This window comes from Mangifera indica, chromosome 12 (assembly GCF_011075055.1).
Source record: "Mangifera indica cultivar Alphonso chromosome 12, CATAS_Mindica_2.1, whole genome shotgun sequence".
NCBI lineage: Eukaryota > Viridiplantae > Streptophyta > Magnoliopsida > Sapindales > Anacardiaceae > Mangifera > Mangifera indica.
Window position 1 is genome coordinate 7,255,700 of NC_058148.1, and position 13,598 is coordinate 7,269,297.

A 13,598-nucleotide genomic window follows, 5' to 3' on the forward strand; every position below is an offset into this window, starting at 1 on the left:
ATGTCAATAATAAAAAATATATTATCAAAATAATTTTTTTATACATTAAAGCAAATGCCCCCTTGTAGTCAACCTCTCATGAGATTGAGTTAAGTAAGTTAACCTTTCTCAACAAATAGGATGATGATAACAATTAATGAAACCTTTGAGAGGTTAATGATTTTAAATAGATATAAAAAATAAATAAATAAAGGTCAAAAGACTTATTCCCACCTAAGGTATAGTGTAATTTCAAACTCAAACTCGATAATTTTCAAAAACCTAAAGTCTCACATATAAGCCAATTTTTGTTAAAATTTTCAGTTAAGGTTAAGGGAAAAATCATCATTTCAACAATAATATAAAAATATATATAATTTACTATATTTTTTCTTTATGTTTTAAAAATTAACAACTTTACATCTATCTAAAGTTTTTTAGTTTTAAAAAGTCATATTTTTCCCTATCTATGGTTTCCATCTTTTTCCCATTTAGTGGCCCCCCAAAACTTTTAAAAACTTTATTTCACCCCTTCTTCAACTTCAATTTCTAGCCTCCCTTCCATGGTCTTCTCTGTCCTTTAGCCTCCTCCTTTGCTTGAGTTGGTGTCAGCCTTGCATTGCCCAAGCAATCCTCCGACAACATTGGCAACAAGAAACACGAGAATGATTTGTGGGTTTGGTGCGCATCCTTGAAGCTAAAAACTTGGACAATCATCAAGAATGGTTTGTGGGTTTTCCCCCATCTAGGTTTTCTCGTTTGTCATCGTCAAAGGATAGCTTGGGCAAGGCAAAGCCGACGTTAGCTCAACTCAGGCAAAGAAGAATGTCGGAGATGGACGGAGAGGACGCCAGAAACTAAAGTTCAAGAAAGGGGTAAAACTGAAGTTTTTAAAACTTTTGGGGGGTAACAAAATAGAAAAAAGATGGAAACACTAGATGGGGGAAACAAATGACTTTTCAAAATTAGAAAACTTTAGACATGTGTGAAATTGTTGGTTTTAAAACTTTGGGAGGGAAATATAATAAATTATATTTTTTTAATATTCTTATTAACATGACAATTTTATCATTAACTTTAATTGAAAATTTTAGTAGAAATTAATTAATAGATGAAACTTTAGGTTTTTAAAAGTTCACAGGTATGAGATTGATATTATACTATACCTTGGGTGGGAATAAATCCTTTTGGCCATAAATAAATAAACTTTAGGGGTGTTTTATGACTTTGATAGTACAAAATAAATAACAAATTTTTATCCTTTGGTGGTATATATTAGATACCAAATTTTCATAGGTTTGATGTAAAAACTTTTGGTTAATATTTTATGTGACTTATATTATTTAATAATTTATGATAAATAATATTACATGGCTTAAACTTTAATAAATTAATTTTATTACAAATTTAACTGGTTTAATATTTTTACCCCTCTAACTAAAATTTCTTACTACCATGGATATAATAAAAATTCTAAATTATTCCAAACATCTAAATTCAATTAGGAGGTGGAAATACACCTACACCACGTAATAGAAAAATCATAATATTATGTATATATATTTTTTATACATAATTTAAATATATAAATAATATATAATTATATAATAAATATTATTTTAATTTTTAATTTAAAATCAGCAAATCATATAATGTCACACCATTTGAAAATCTAAAATATATACACAACATTGTTGATAAAAAAAATCATAGAATAAATTTATTTGCTGATAATGCAAGAGAATATCCATAATTTAATTTCCAAATTAGGACAGCCTAAACTCAATATAACATTTTTTTTCTAATTATAATGAAATTTACAAATAATTTAAATTGTTCTCTAGTTTCAATGAATTTTAAAGCATCAATGCCAAGAATAAAGTGTCAACTGCAAAAAGAAGGGCAAATTTTGGTCTATACACACAAAATTTGGCTGCCAAGAAGCTCAAAACCAAAGTTTCTTCCTCAAGAAAACCGAGAATAAATAAAAGCCAGAACCACTACACATCCAACAAGATAACTAACAAATTCGGCGTCTCCAATCATTTAAATTCATTTCAGAAGATGTTAGTTACAATGACAAGAGATGATATAATAACACTTTCACAAGTACTGATTATATCATAAACAATTAACAGAAATACATACTTCACATAAACTCTATCATCAATCTCAATCAACATACAGAGACTAATGCACATTAAACATCAATTCTATCACACATGAAAATCTAAATGAAGAAACTTTTTTCTGACAAGACTAAAGAAGAAGGATCTTTGTCAGGACTGTCAATAGATTTTCATGCCCTGCCCATAAATTACATTGTGTCTTCACTCTCTCGGACGGGCTAGCCAAAGGGAACTAAGAGCACGGAGTCGAGAGAAATAATCATGTATTGCCAGGAGGGCACGAGCTGACTGGCGTGTTGTCAGTATTCGGTGCATTTGTTGTAACGTTTGTTGCCGTAAATTGTCAGCCTGGTATTATAATCACACAAAATGCATTAGACTTGTATTGCTAAAAGCAAGCACAAAGAGAAATGCCAAAAGACCGCCAAAAAATCATTAAATAAAAGAGCAATGCTAGGCATACTCACTTTTGAGTACATACATGATGTGTCATCATGTAATTGAATGTTACTTCATCCTTAATTCAAAATCACCTAATCAGTTGATGACACACATCAATTGTGTACCCATTTATATACTCAAAGTGAGTACGTATAGTTTTATTATGAATAAAAGCACCATCTGTAGTAATTAAGTTTCAAATTTTTATGAAGAAGTTCCAGAGTTCATATCATGTAATGAATAAAAAAAATTAGGAAATTCAATCTAAAATAAAGAACACCATTCATGGTTCTCATGCAATCTTCCCAAGGCACAAAATTTCCTAAAATGGGCAAAGAGACGAATAAAAAGTTACCTGACGAATGAACCCCTCCAAAGTCCCTAGCTTTCCCATGGCCATGGCCATTTGCCCCATGTAGTTTGCCACATTCCCAGATGAACCTGAGGAGCCAAGAGATCCACTGGAAAGCGTATCTGCAAGGGACTGCTGCAACGCCTCCATCCCTTGAGACAATGCATCCTCTGCCTGTTGCGAGGATTGCTGCAAGTTGCCAATGCCAAGAATCTGCTGCTCTGTCAAGGGCTCCAATTGATTCACAAGAAGCTGCCACCATATTCGTTCACTAGTAGTAAGGAGAAAAAGCTCAAAAGACAATATATCCATCTAAATGCCAAGTCTATATTCAGCACATATCAATTATCAACCCACCATAACTACAAGTAAAATAACTTACATATATTGGACAATACAAACGCACAAGGGCATAGACACCATTCAATGTCATCACTGAACTTAAAAAAATGTAGGGTGTGTGTGGAATTACATTAAATTATCATCCCTAAACTATTCCACTGTAAACATCTTGCACAGAGGATTTAATGTCCACATACATTTATCATCTACCCCACTTTTTCTATGCTTATAAATAAGGCACTGTTTTAGAGAATTCTCATTCTCTTGCACATGAATGAAAGCAAAAGTGCCAAACTCCATTCAACGCCTATTTTCACTCTACATTACAGCATTACTTTTGCCACTGAGAAACTGAGTCTTCTCCATAATAAAAATCCATTAACTTCAAAATACTCCAATCAGAACAACATGATTTAACAATTCATGGGGACAAATGCATATGAACAAACCTAACAAAGGCCTTGCCTGATTAGTTGTTACAATAAACTTTAACACATTAAAAGGTACTGCATCACATTGGTTAATTAGTGGAATACCAGCACAATACGAGAGAAAGGAAAGAAAAACTTGCTATTGCCTGTTTGGATGAGATTATATTTATAATTCATTAGCAATTCCTTCCTTTTAAACCAATTTTTTTTTAGAATTCTCTAGAAAACAGAATATTTTAAGATCACAAAGACCGCACCTTGAGAAGCTCGGATGAACGGAAACCACCAAGCCACAAGAAACACCTCTCAGCAGGTGTTTTCCACATGCCCGATAACAAATGGAAAACATCAGCTTTGGCTGCATTGGACTTCAGCCTAAAAATTTCATCATAATGAGCCATTATACCATCAACAATAATTCGTAGTTCAGTGTCACTTGCATGAGAATTAACTGCTGATCTAAGTTCATTGATTTGCCTGCTATGATCTTCAAGCCATCGTGCATATTCTACATCAAATGCCATGGCCCCTGAAAGGTACGTTGAACAAGACAATCAATGTAATGAGATAAAATTAATTCCAATAAATTTGCTGATTGAAAATAAACTCCCAAAAATTTCACTCTTTTTCTTTTCCACTTATGGTATAAGAAGAAGCCTGAACTTCTCAAGCACAAGCATACAAAAAACAGCATAAAATCTTGTACAGGCACCCCAGAAGGGTGCATATTCTGGTTCCCATCAGCAAAAGCATAACCAATGCAGAGAAGATGAACACATACAAGGTAAATTGTAGGGCAAAATCTGTCAATAAATTTAGAGAACTCAATTTTAGTTCAAATATTGAACTTGTAGATCATGAACCATGCTGCATGGACTGGAGAAATGTACTATCTGTAGCATTTTTTAAAATGTCAAGTCAATTTATGTTTAATCTCTTCTAACCATCAGAATTAGAGATGTTTGGAAAAGTATATAATGAGGAGGCATTCACTTCTTCAGATAGAAGGTATACCATTTCCACTCATGGAATGAGCCTGATCTCCTGAGCTTGATATGAAAATTCCCTAAATAAGAGACAGAAATGAGAGTAAGTTAATAATATGAGCCTGCAACCAATAAATAGAATCATTTAAGTATATTTAAATTGCAAAAAAAAAAAAAAAGAATTATGCAGCGAGCTATCAAAGAAACCAAATCCAACCTGCTGCCGGGCTCGTTGAAGCTCCTGCTCAAGTTGGGTCAGCTTCAAACGGCTACTTTCCAACTGTTGGACATATGCCTAAATTCAAAACAAGGAGAGACGCAAATCAATGAGGAGAATACAGAAGTCACTTTTGCACAATTAGATATGCTTCACAGGCAAGCCAGTGAATGTAAACATCTGCAACATACGCATGCTAAAATAAATGACTCAGTGGTGAATAGGCATGTGAACGTTTCTTGAACAAGGAGGTCGAGTCACTAGACATTTGTTACAAGGAAGCAAAGAAATACAAGTTCTAGGAAGTTTCATTTCAACCCCCTCATAACAAAAGAATAATTAGTAAAATTGGCCTGCAAGAAACTAATCAAATGTTTCTGCATTAAAGCTTAATTCTGGTGGCTATCAGGAAGTCAGCATTGACACAGAAAAAGAAGCCACAAAAAATAGGATAAACTTCAAGATCACCTTAGTAACGCAAAACAAAAGCTTAAGAGGAAAAAAGAAAAGAAGTTTTCACATGAAACCATAATCTTGGACCACATATAGCCACCTCTGTATGAACCATACATCTCCTTCCAACAAGTGTGGGACTTTCTTGTGGGAACTAAGGTCCTTCTAATAAATGTTTTTAAGACATGTATATTTCTCCCAGCATGACATTACTCGGTGGTTTCCTTCAAAAATGAGTGTTTATTTTTCTTCATGATAACTTAATTTCAAAAATACCACCATAAATGCAAGAGACATATAATGAATTCAATTTTGCTACTGCTTGTCCATCATTCTAACTGCTTGCCAAAAAAAATAAAGGAACAAAAAGAACACATACAACGAGCACCAAGTTATTCTCCTAATGAGGGCCTGGCCAATACTGCCACTAACTGGGTCCTCCAAAGTGTACCAATCAAACTGATTCTACAAAGTACATAAAACATACTGAACCTCGCCTTGTAAGATCCTAAAATGCCAACTATTGATCATATAGCTCTCATGAGTTATCGTATTGAAAAGTTTAATATTTAAGAAGATGAGGGATAATTTTCAAATTAAAAAACATCTACAAAAGAACAACACATACTTTCTTCCTCAACCGGCTTTTTCTTGCAGCCTCGCGATTTTGAGCAAGCCTACGAAGAGTCTGCATAGAAGAATCAACCAAAAGATCATTATCAAACAGAACAATAAAAAGTTCACACATAATCTATGCAAATTAGATGATCATATCACCTTCTGATCCATTTTGTCTTTTGATCTATCACTTGATCTGTCACTAGAATCAAAGGCCACAAGAGCTGTAGATTGACCTCTATCAAACTGCAAGTAGCAAGCTGATTTGTTAGATGGATAGTAATATCATTTAACGTGAACATTTCAAATAGGCTAGAAAAATGTCCCTGTTTGAGTGAGAAGGAATGGAATCTTAGATCACAAAACTTAAAGAGTTGTACATAACAATATTTGATAAATGGCATAGTTAAGCAAAACTTATGATACACTGATTTAAGAAATAGTATGTCAATGACAGGAAAAAGGCACAGTACCCTTTGATTTTTTTCATCTGTGTCTGCATCAGTCGAGATATCAGTCCTAGGACTAGCATCAGCCATATTAGATTCTCCCAAGTTTTCTGTGTTACCACTAGAAATAGAAACCAGATTCAATTGTTGACCTTTTCCAACAGCAGCCTCTGGGTCTCCACTTGGATGGCAGATGGATTTATGTTTAACAAAGTTGGTGTCTGTTGACTCAAAAAAAGAAAAGAAAAGAAAACAGGATATATAGAAGCAGTTAGTGCAGGACAACCATAGATCAAATGCAATTCAAGCATAAAAGTTCATTGATAAAAAGGAAACATGGAATTCAACTTATCAAATGTGCCAATTTGGAGGGGATCAGAAACAACTGCTTGGTCACCTGCTTTGGTTAAAGTAATCACAGTGTCTACATGACACATCATATGAATCTTTCTCAGATATAGAGACAAAGAAATTAACTATATCATACAAATATTTCTCAAAAAAGAAACCGGTTTCTTATTGCCAAATTCCCATCCCATATTCCCAATACTTGATGGTCAGCAAAAATGTTCAGATAAAATGTGTGACTTCACAAAAGCACCTGCTAGATTTCACAAGGTGCCTAATATTATAATCTCTCAAACAAGATAATAAAAGATCAAAATCTAATAATTGGTCTATAAAACTTGATTAATACTTACTTCCGCTTAGGTTGACAGCATCCTCTAAGCAAAATCCAGAAGAATGCTCAAATGCCCCAAAATCAGAAACACAATAAGTCTAGGTAGTGCTACCCTCTGCACAACTGAAAGCCACATTTCATCAAAAATCTAAACCACTGCAATAACCACAATTTGGCATGGTGTATTTAAGGCACATAGAGCCTTGAAACTAAACCAAACTTCTACTTGATACAAGGAATCATTAAAAAAAAAATTACATACAATACCTTGATAATCAAAATAAGAAAAAGTTGCAAAAGAAAAACAGTACTGCCATAGTATTTTATACGAGATTTATGAGGAAGAAACAACTGAATGTGTTACCAGAAGCAACAAGTTAAGTCCAGCATCAGAACCTTTTATTTGTTGAGAAGTCTAATGGAAATTCGATCATGGTATACAATATTGAAGAACAAGTTGGAAAAACTAAAAACAAACAATCAATTCAATCTGATTAACTATTCACACAGTTAAAATGTTGGCACAGAAACAATGCACCAGAGTTTGTGAAAGTTACAGTAGGCCATGCAGATAGAGCACATGATTCCTAGAAACTAGATAAATTTAACATCACAAAGTATTAATCAAAATAGACAGACCCTTACAGTTTCAGCAAGACAACAACAATATAAAATAAGAGCAAGCCTTAAACTCCATGATTAAAAGTTTCAAATGTCTTTCTTTTTTAGTTTTACAAAAGGTTCATGATTCATTATTCGAAAATAAATGAAATATTTGATCATCATAACATGGTATTAAACAAGTCTGTCAAATTAATTGCAAAAAAAAAAATCTGTTTTTTAGCACAATAAATAGCTATATCATTAAAGAGAAAAAGAATACCAACTGTTTGTGAGGGAAAGAAAAACATTTGTGTGTGCACTTGGGGCATCTATATCAAGAATTTCTAAGCCAAGTCATTTTTCTTTATTCATCTAAACTGAGAAAGGGTTTTGGGTTAAATTTGTGTGTCTTCCATTAAGTTTTTGTTGCAGGAGCAGGATAATTATAGGCTTTTTCTTTCAGTAACATATAGTTAGAGATCCTCTCTGATTGTTTCAGCACAGTCATAAATATATCTACCTGGGATGATGTCGTTTCTCTTGCGAAACATTCCACAATCGTACTGTTTTCCTCATCTCTTTTAATATATTTATTCTCAGTTTTCTATTATAGAGGTTAATTTTTTAAGCTACATTATAATATTTAGCAACAGAATACACAAACACCGAAACAAAAATTACCACAAAACACATACTTCAAACATAAAATTCACAAAAAAAGAATGAAATAAGGGGAGACTAAGGAGGAAATTTTACAATGCGTTGTAAACAGGTAACTGAGAGTCAAAGCTTGGCACTCCAAATGTTGCTGATTCTCATCTTCAGCACCAAGCCTTACTGTTCTACTCCCCATGCATCACTATCATCATAACCTCCTTAGTCTCCCTCAAACAAACTAGACTTCCCAACCCTTAATCCTAAGAAAACAAAAAATGCAAACTACAGATATAATGGTTCTGAAAAATTCCTTCTTTCCACTGGCTAAATCAACAAGAGAGAAGCAAAAATAAAAATAAAAAATATCAATAATCTAATACATAAGAACAATGCTACTTTAAAACAACTATCTTAGGAAAAAATTCGAATTATTTGATCAAATAGACCAAAACCATAAGGCATAAGATATACTCCATCAAAAGCAACAAGCTCCAAATAGTTCATCATCCAGAAGAAAACAGGTCTCAGAGAAAAAAGAAAGAGTGTTCAGAGACAATGAGGACATAATGAGAAAAATATCCAAATTGCAGGAATTAATAAGAATTCAATGGCAAATGTTGATTAACAAACTATCATTTATTCCAATGTTAGGACCTAGAGTTTTGGGACACATGTCCCAATACTAGAGGGTAAGGCTTGTTATAGAAAGGGTGGTTACATTTGTAAAAAAGGGGAAAAGGAAGGAAATTTGAGTTTTGGGCAGCTTTGGCTGTGGGCAGCCTTTTAGGCTGATTTGGGAGGTTTATGGCACCTTGTGTGGAGGAATTGGGAGACTCCAACTCCTTAAATTGTCGATTTATCCACTTATTGTCAATATTGAACCCTCTTTATCAATAAAATAGCCATTTACTTCATTCAATTACTGTGTTCGGGTGTGTTTACTATTGATTGATTGATTATTGGTTATGTTCCTGAAATTTTGATATCAGTGTGGTGATATCTAGGTTTTCAGTGTGATTCTGACGAGGGAGGAGGCAAATCATCGCTGGAAAAGCTGAAATGGTAGCGAGAAACTGACACGTCACAGAGATAGGCTTCCAGGAAGGTGAATTGTCATGGAGGGAAGTCAAATCGGTAAGATATTGCGCTAGGAAGATAAGTTGTCATCAAAAAAGGGGGATTTGATGCTGGAGAAGCTGAAATGCTGCACCTAGTGGCTTGGGTGAGCTAATTAGTAAAGAGTGGTAATGTTGGCAGACAAATTGACGGCAAAAGGTGAACCAACGTCAAGAAGAAGCTAGGGAAGATAATCAGAAAAGAAGGAAAAAAAGAAGAGGAAAAAACATAAGGGGAAAAGGAAAGAAAGTAAAAGTTAAAATATCATGGATGGCTGGCGGTAGAAGAAAAAAACTTATCAGAAAAATGAAATTTTATTTTCTTTATTTTCGATAATTCAATTTTCCCACCTTGAGGATAAGGTGATTCTCAATGGGAAAATAATGTTAAGACTTTGAGTTTTGGGACACATGTCCCAAATCTAGAAGGCAGGGCTTATTATATAGGTGGGGTTGTAAAAAAAAGGGAAAAAGGAAGTAAATTTGGGTTTTGGGAAGCTTGAGCAGTGAACAGCCTTTTAGGCTGATTTGGCCAATTTTTGGCACCTCGAATAGCCAGAATTGAGAGGCCTCAACCCCTCAAAGTGTCGGTTTATCCACTTATTGTAAATATTGAACACTTTTTATCAATAAAATAGTCATTTACTTCATTTTAGTTGCTGTGTTTGGGTGTGTAAACTATTGATTGATTGAATATTGGTTGGGTTCCTAACAGATACCAAGAAGCAATAACCCAGAAAAAGATGATGAACAAATGTAATTGTGGAAGCATATAGAATGAAATACCTTATTTGACTCGTATTCTTCCTTCAAATCAAAATAATTCAAAGGTTTCAAGACTCAACTACTAATTGATTCATGAATCACTTAGTTAAAATAGGCAACCGAAAAATTTATTTGGCTGGAGAACAGGACATAAAGAAAAAACAGTAGTCACATAGGTGTGACCCATTTGTATCATAAGATCAACTAATCAGCAGCAACCAGAAGCCTGACATAGAACGATGACAGAATCTTTCAAGAGACTCACATAGTTTGCATTAGTTCCCCACAAAATAAATTCATAAGTCAAAATTTTAAAATATCAATGACTTTGACTATGTTCTGGCTGAGAGTAAAGCAGCCAATTTTTTGTCCTAAATCTAAATCTCTTCTGCAGGAAAATTTTGAGATATTCCAACAGAGGTTTCCGAAGAATTTCAGGAAAGAACTCTCAAAAATAATAAAAATTTAAATTGGTTTCTAACAGATTAAGAAACTGCTATGGTTCAATTATTTTCTATAAGAAGAAAATTGAACTTAACCTACAGTAAGGGAACTTTCTAAGATGGAGCACAATTTTACCTAGAAGCCAAAACTTACTGCTGAAATCATTAGAAAGCCTAGGTAGGGCAAGTTCGAAAGATTAAATTATCAGTTCTACGATGTGTGGTTCACATCTGCAGTAACCCAGAAACACTCAATGGACAAAATAAAAAAGAAAGGCAATTAGAGAAGTCTTACTATAGAATGTGCTTGGACACTTCTATAGACAATTTGACACCAGCCAAAAGATACCTACAGTCAAATCCACTGCAGTCATAACAACCCTAGATACCTACTTGACCTATTATAAAACCCATCTAAACCCAAAAGCGAAATAAAGGAAACTCTATAGAAACCCAGAATCCTTAAACTTTAAAAGATGAACATACTTAAAACTGCATGAAAGATTTGATACCAACCCCAAAGTATCCAGGGGCCAAAATCTACCATAAAACACAAGAAAACCCCACAATCTACACCTACCATAACATGCATTTTATAAATTTGCAGCACTCCAGAAGTCCCTACACAGATTTTTAAGTTTTAACAGCAATCCTTTATGATCCATTTGCCAGAATAAACCATGGAACATAATATAAACCTCTTATGGAAGCTAGTAAAAGTCAACCACACCTATCCATCCTTTTATACACGCACACACAAAAAAAAAAAATTAATTAATGTAACCCAACAAAACCCAGAAGCCAAAATCCTCAATTAAAATAGCTTCTAAACATAATACATTGTTAAAATGTTTGGACAAGTTTAAGAACAAGCCAATACAACCTAGAATCAGCAATATAAATCGCTTTAATAACAAGTACCATACACACATAGCATCTAAACATCAAGGTAAGCTATCATAAAACGAACAAAAAATTGACCCAACTAAAAAGCAAAAGCAAATAACATAAGACTATTTATTCACAAACTTTAAAGTTAGAATCTAATTTCCCTACTGTAACCTTAAATACAACAGCTTTAACTATCAAACTCTAGAATCCTAACATGTAGCACATAAATTTGCACCAACCCTAAAATATCCAGAAACTATTATCAAACTTAAACAACATATAAAAACCCTTAATCAGAGCAACTTTCAAAGATCAAAATCACATACCGTAACAAACAGAAACAAAAATTCACCAGAACAACAATACCCATAAGGCAATATAAAAGACCCACATGTAATAAAGTCAGAAAACAAATTTGAGACCAATCAAGCAATACCCAGGTGCCAAAATCACCCAAAAAGAACCATAAAAAATCCCAGTTCACAAAAATCAGATTCTCTAGTTTAAACTTGAAGTGAACGCTTAACACTAAACACTACTCACTTCATCATTCACTATATTATTAATTAGAATCACAGACACATCAAAAGCACAAGTTTGAACTAAACCCACCTGGGATTTTGCTTCTGGTTGACGATGAAGATGATGATGATGATGATGATACTGATGGTGATGATGATGAAAAAGTTGTTACTTTATTTTTGTTTTTGTAAAATGGATTATCTAGAGAGTGACAAGGTTTTTATCATTCCAATCTCTAGACGTCTGCTGTGTAGAAATCTGGACTCACATTTTTTTATTGAACTTTTTTATAATCTTTAGTGCTTTGACATGAATTATTTGTTTTTTCCGTTTTTTGTTTTTAAAATTTATTTCCTTGGATAATAACATAAAATCCCCTATATTTATTCCAACAGATCAATCTTTTCAAATTTCTCAGTTTAAAAATTATGTTTATTTAGACTTTAAATGAACAACATTGAATTATACTTATATCGTTTTGTATTTAAATTAGATTTTGTTTTTCTAGTTTGAAACTCATCTATTTATCAAATAAGGGTATATCTCGAATGAGTTAAATATACATGATAATATATACAAATTAATATGACTCTTTAATTATCAAATTATTAATCTATTTTATTGAATTTTTATCGAGTTAATTAAATTACATATGTTATTTTAATACATTAATTCTTTTACCAATAACATATTTTATAGTAAATAAAATAATAAAAATATATAATTAACTTAAAATGAAACAAATATATATCAACTATCAAATTTTAAAACAGTCAACATCAAAAATATCGAAATAATTAAAGTTAACAAATAGATATATCAATTGAAACATCAGAAAAAATTTGCCCTTCATTAAATATTATAATAGCAATATCTTAAAAAAAAAAAAACTAATTTTGATAATCATTATAATTAAATAAGTTTTTAGGGCGGTTATTAATCTTGTGAGATTTTGTGCGACCAAATTTACCCTCATGGTCATGAGGGTACGTTTTATAGTTTCAAAATATATGTGGAGTTTAATATTTTCGGCCAACTATAGGAGGTTTACGGAATTTATCTTTTGGTTTTTATTTTAATATTTCATCGCTGTTAAATGCGTCAGATATGCTGATACAGTAACGATGCAGCCAATCTTGCTCATTGAGTATTGACTGTAACAAGTGAGTTGTAATCCTCTGCAGTCAGGAGCTTACGGTAAGTACAATACTGGATAAGATGTTACCACGTGTACTTGCTTCTCGCAATCCTTTCTCATTGTCGAAAAGTTGAAAGTACGGAGGGCGGGCGACATTTCTACGCTTTTGTTTTTATCTTTTACCAGTACTTCACTTTTCAGATTTTACTGTTGTTCAATTTTGACGTAAAATCATCTTTGCAAAGGAAGTTAAGGGTAAAATAAATATATATTATTGATGTTATTATATAATTAAATATTATTTAATTTTAAATTATTTAATTATAAAATAATATTTAAAAAATATATATTTGAGTCAATATTTAAAATAATTATACATAATTTG

The 13,598-nt window shown here is 32.7% G+C and overlaps 1 protein-coding gene across 12 annotated transcripts; it reads right to left on the bottom strand.

The window, feature by feature from the left end:
* Positions 1 to 2,014: 2,014 nt before the first annotated feature.
* On the bottom strand, positions 2,015 to 12,384 carry LOC123193058 (transcription factor TGA2.2-like). 12 transcript variants are annotated; one of them, XM_044605837.1, is made up of 12 exons: positions 12,166 to 12,384; positions 8,439 to 8,599; positions 7,099 to 7,202; positions 6,746 to 6,998; positions 6,422 to 6,618; positions 6,108 to 6,194; positions 5,959 to 6,018; positions 4,878 to 4,955; positions 4,689 to 4,740; positions 3,932 to 4,203; positions 2,905 to 3,153; positions 2,015 to 2,456 (listed from the first exon to the last, which is right to left on the bottom strand). In XM_044605837.1, exons 5-12 carry the CDS (start codon positions 6,485 to 6,487, stop codon positions 2,310 to 2,312), a joined length of 1,011 nt encoding a protein of 336 aa, XP_044461772.1. In that variant the 5' UTR covers positions 6,488 to 6,618; positions 6,746 to 6,998; positions 7,099 to 7,202; positions 8,439 to 8,599; positions 12,166 to 12,384; the 3' UTR covers positions 2,015 to 2,309. The 12 variants fall into 12 exon arrangements, with proteins under 12 accessions (XP_044461772.1, XP_044461771.1, XP_044461773.1 ...); XM_044605836.1 differs by lacking the exon at positions 8,439 to 8,599 and having other exon boundaries at positions 7,099 to 7,194; XM_044605838.1 differs by lacking the exon at positions 8,439 to 8,599 and having other exon boundaries at positions 6,746 to 7,019; positions 7,099 to 7,194.
* Between the last annotated feature and the right edge of the window lie 1,214 nt (positions 12,385 to 13,598).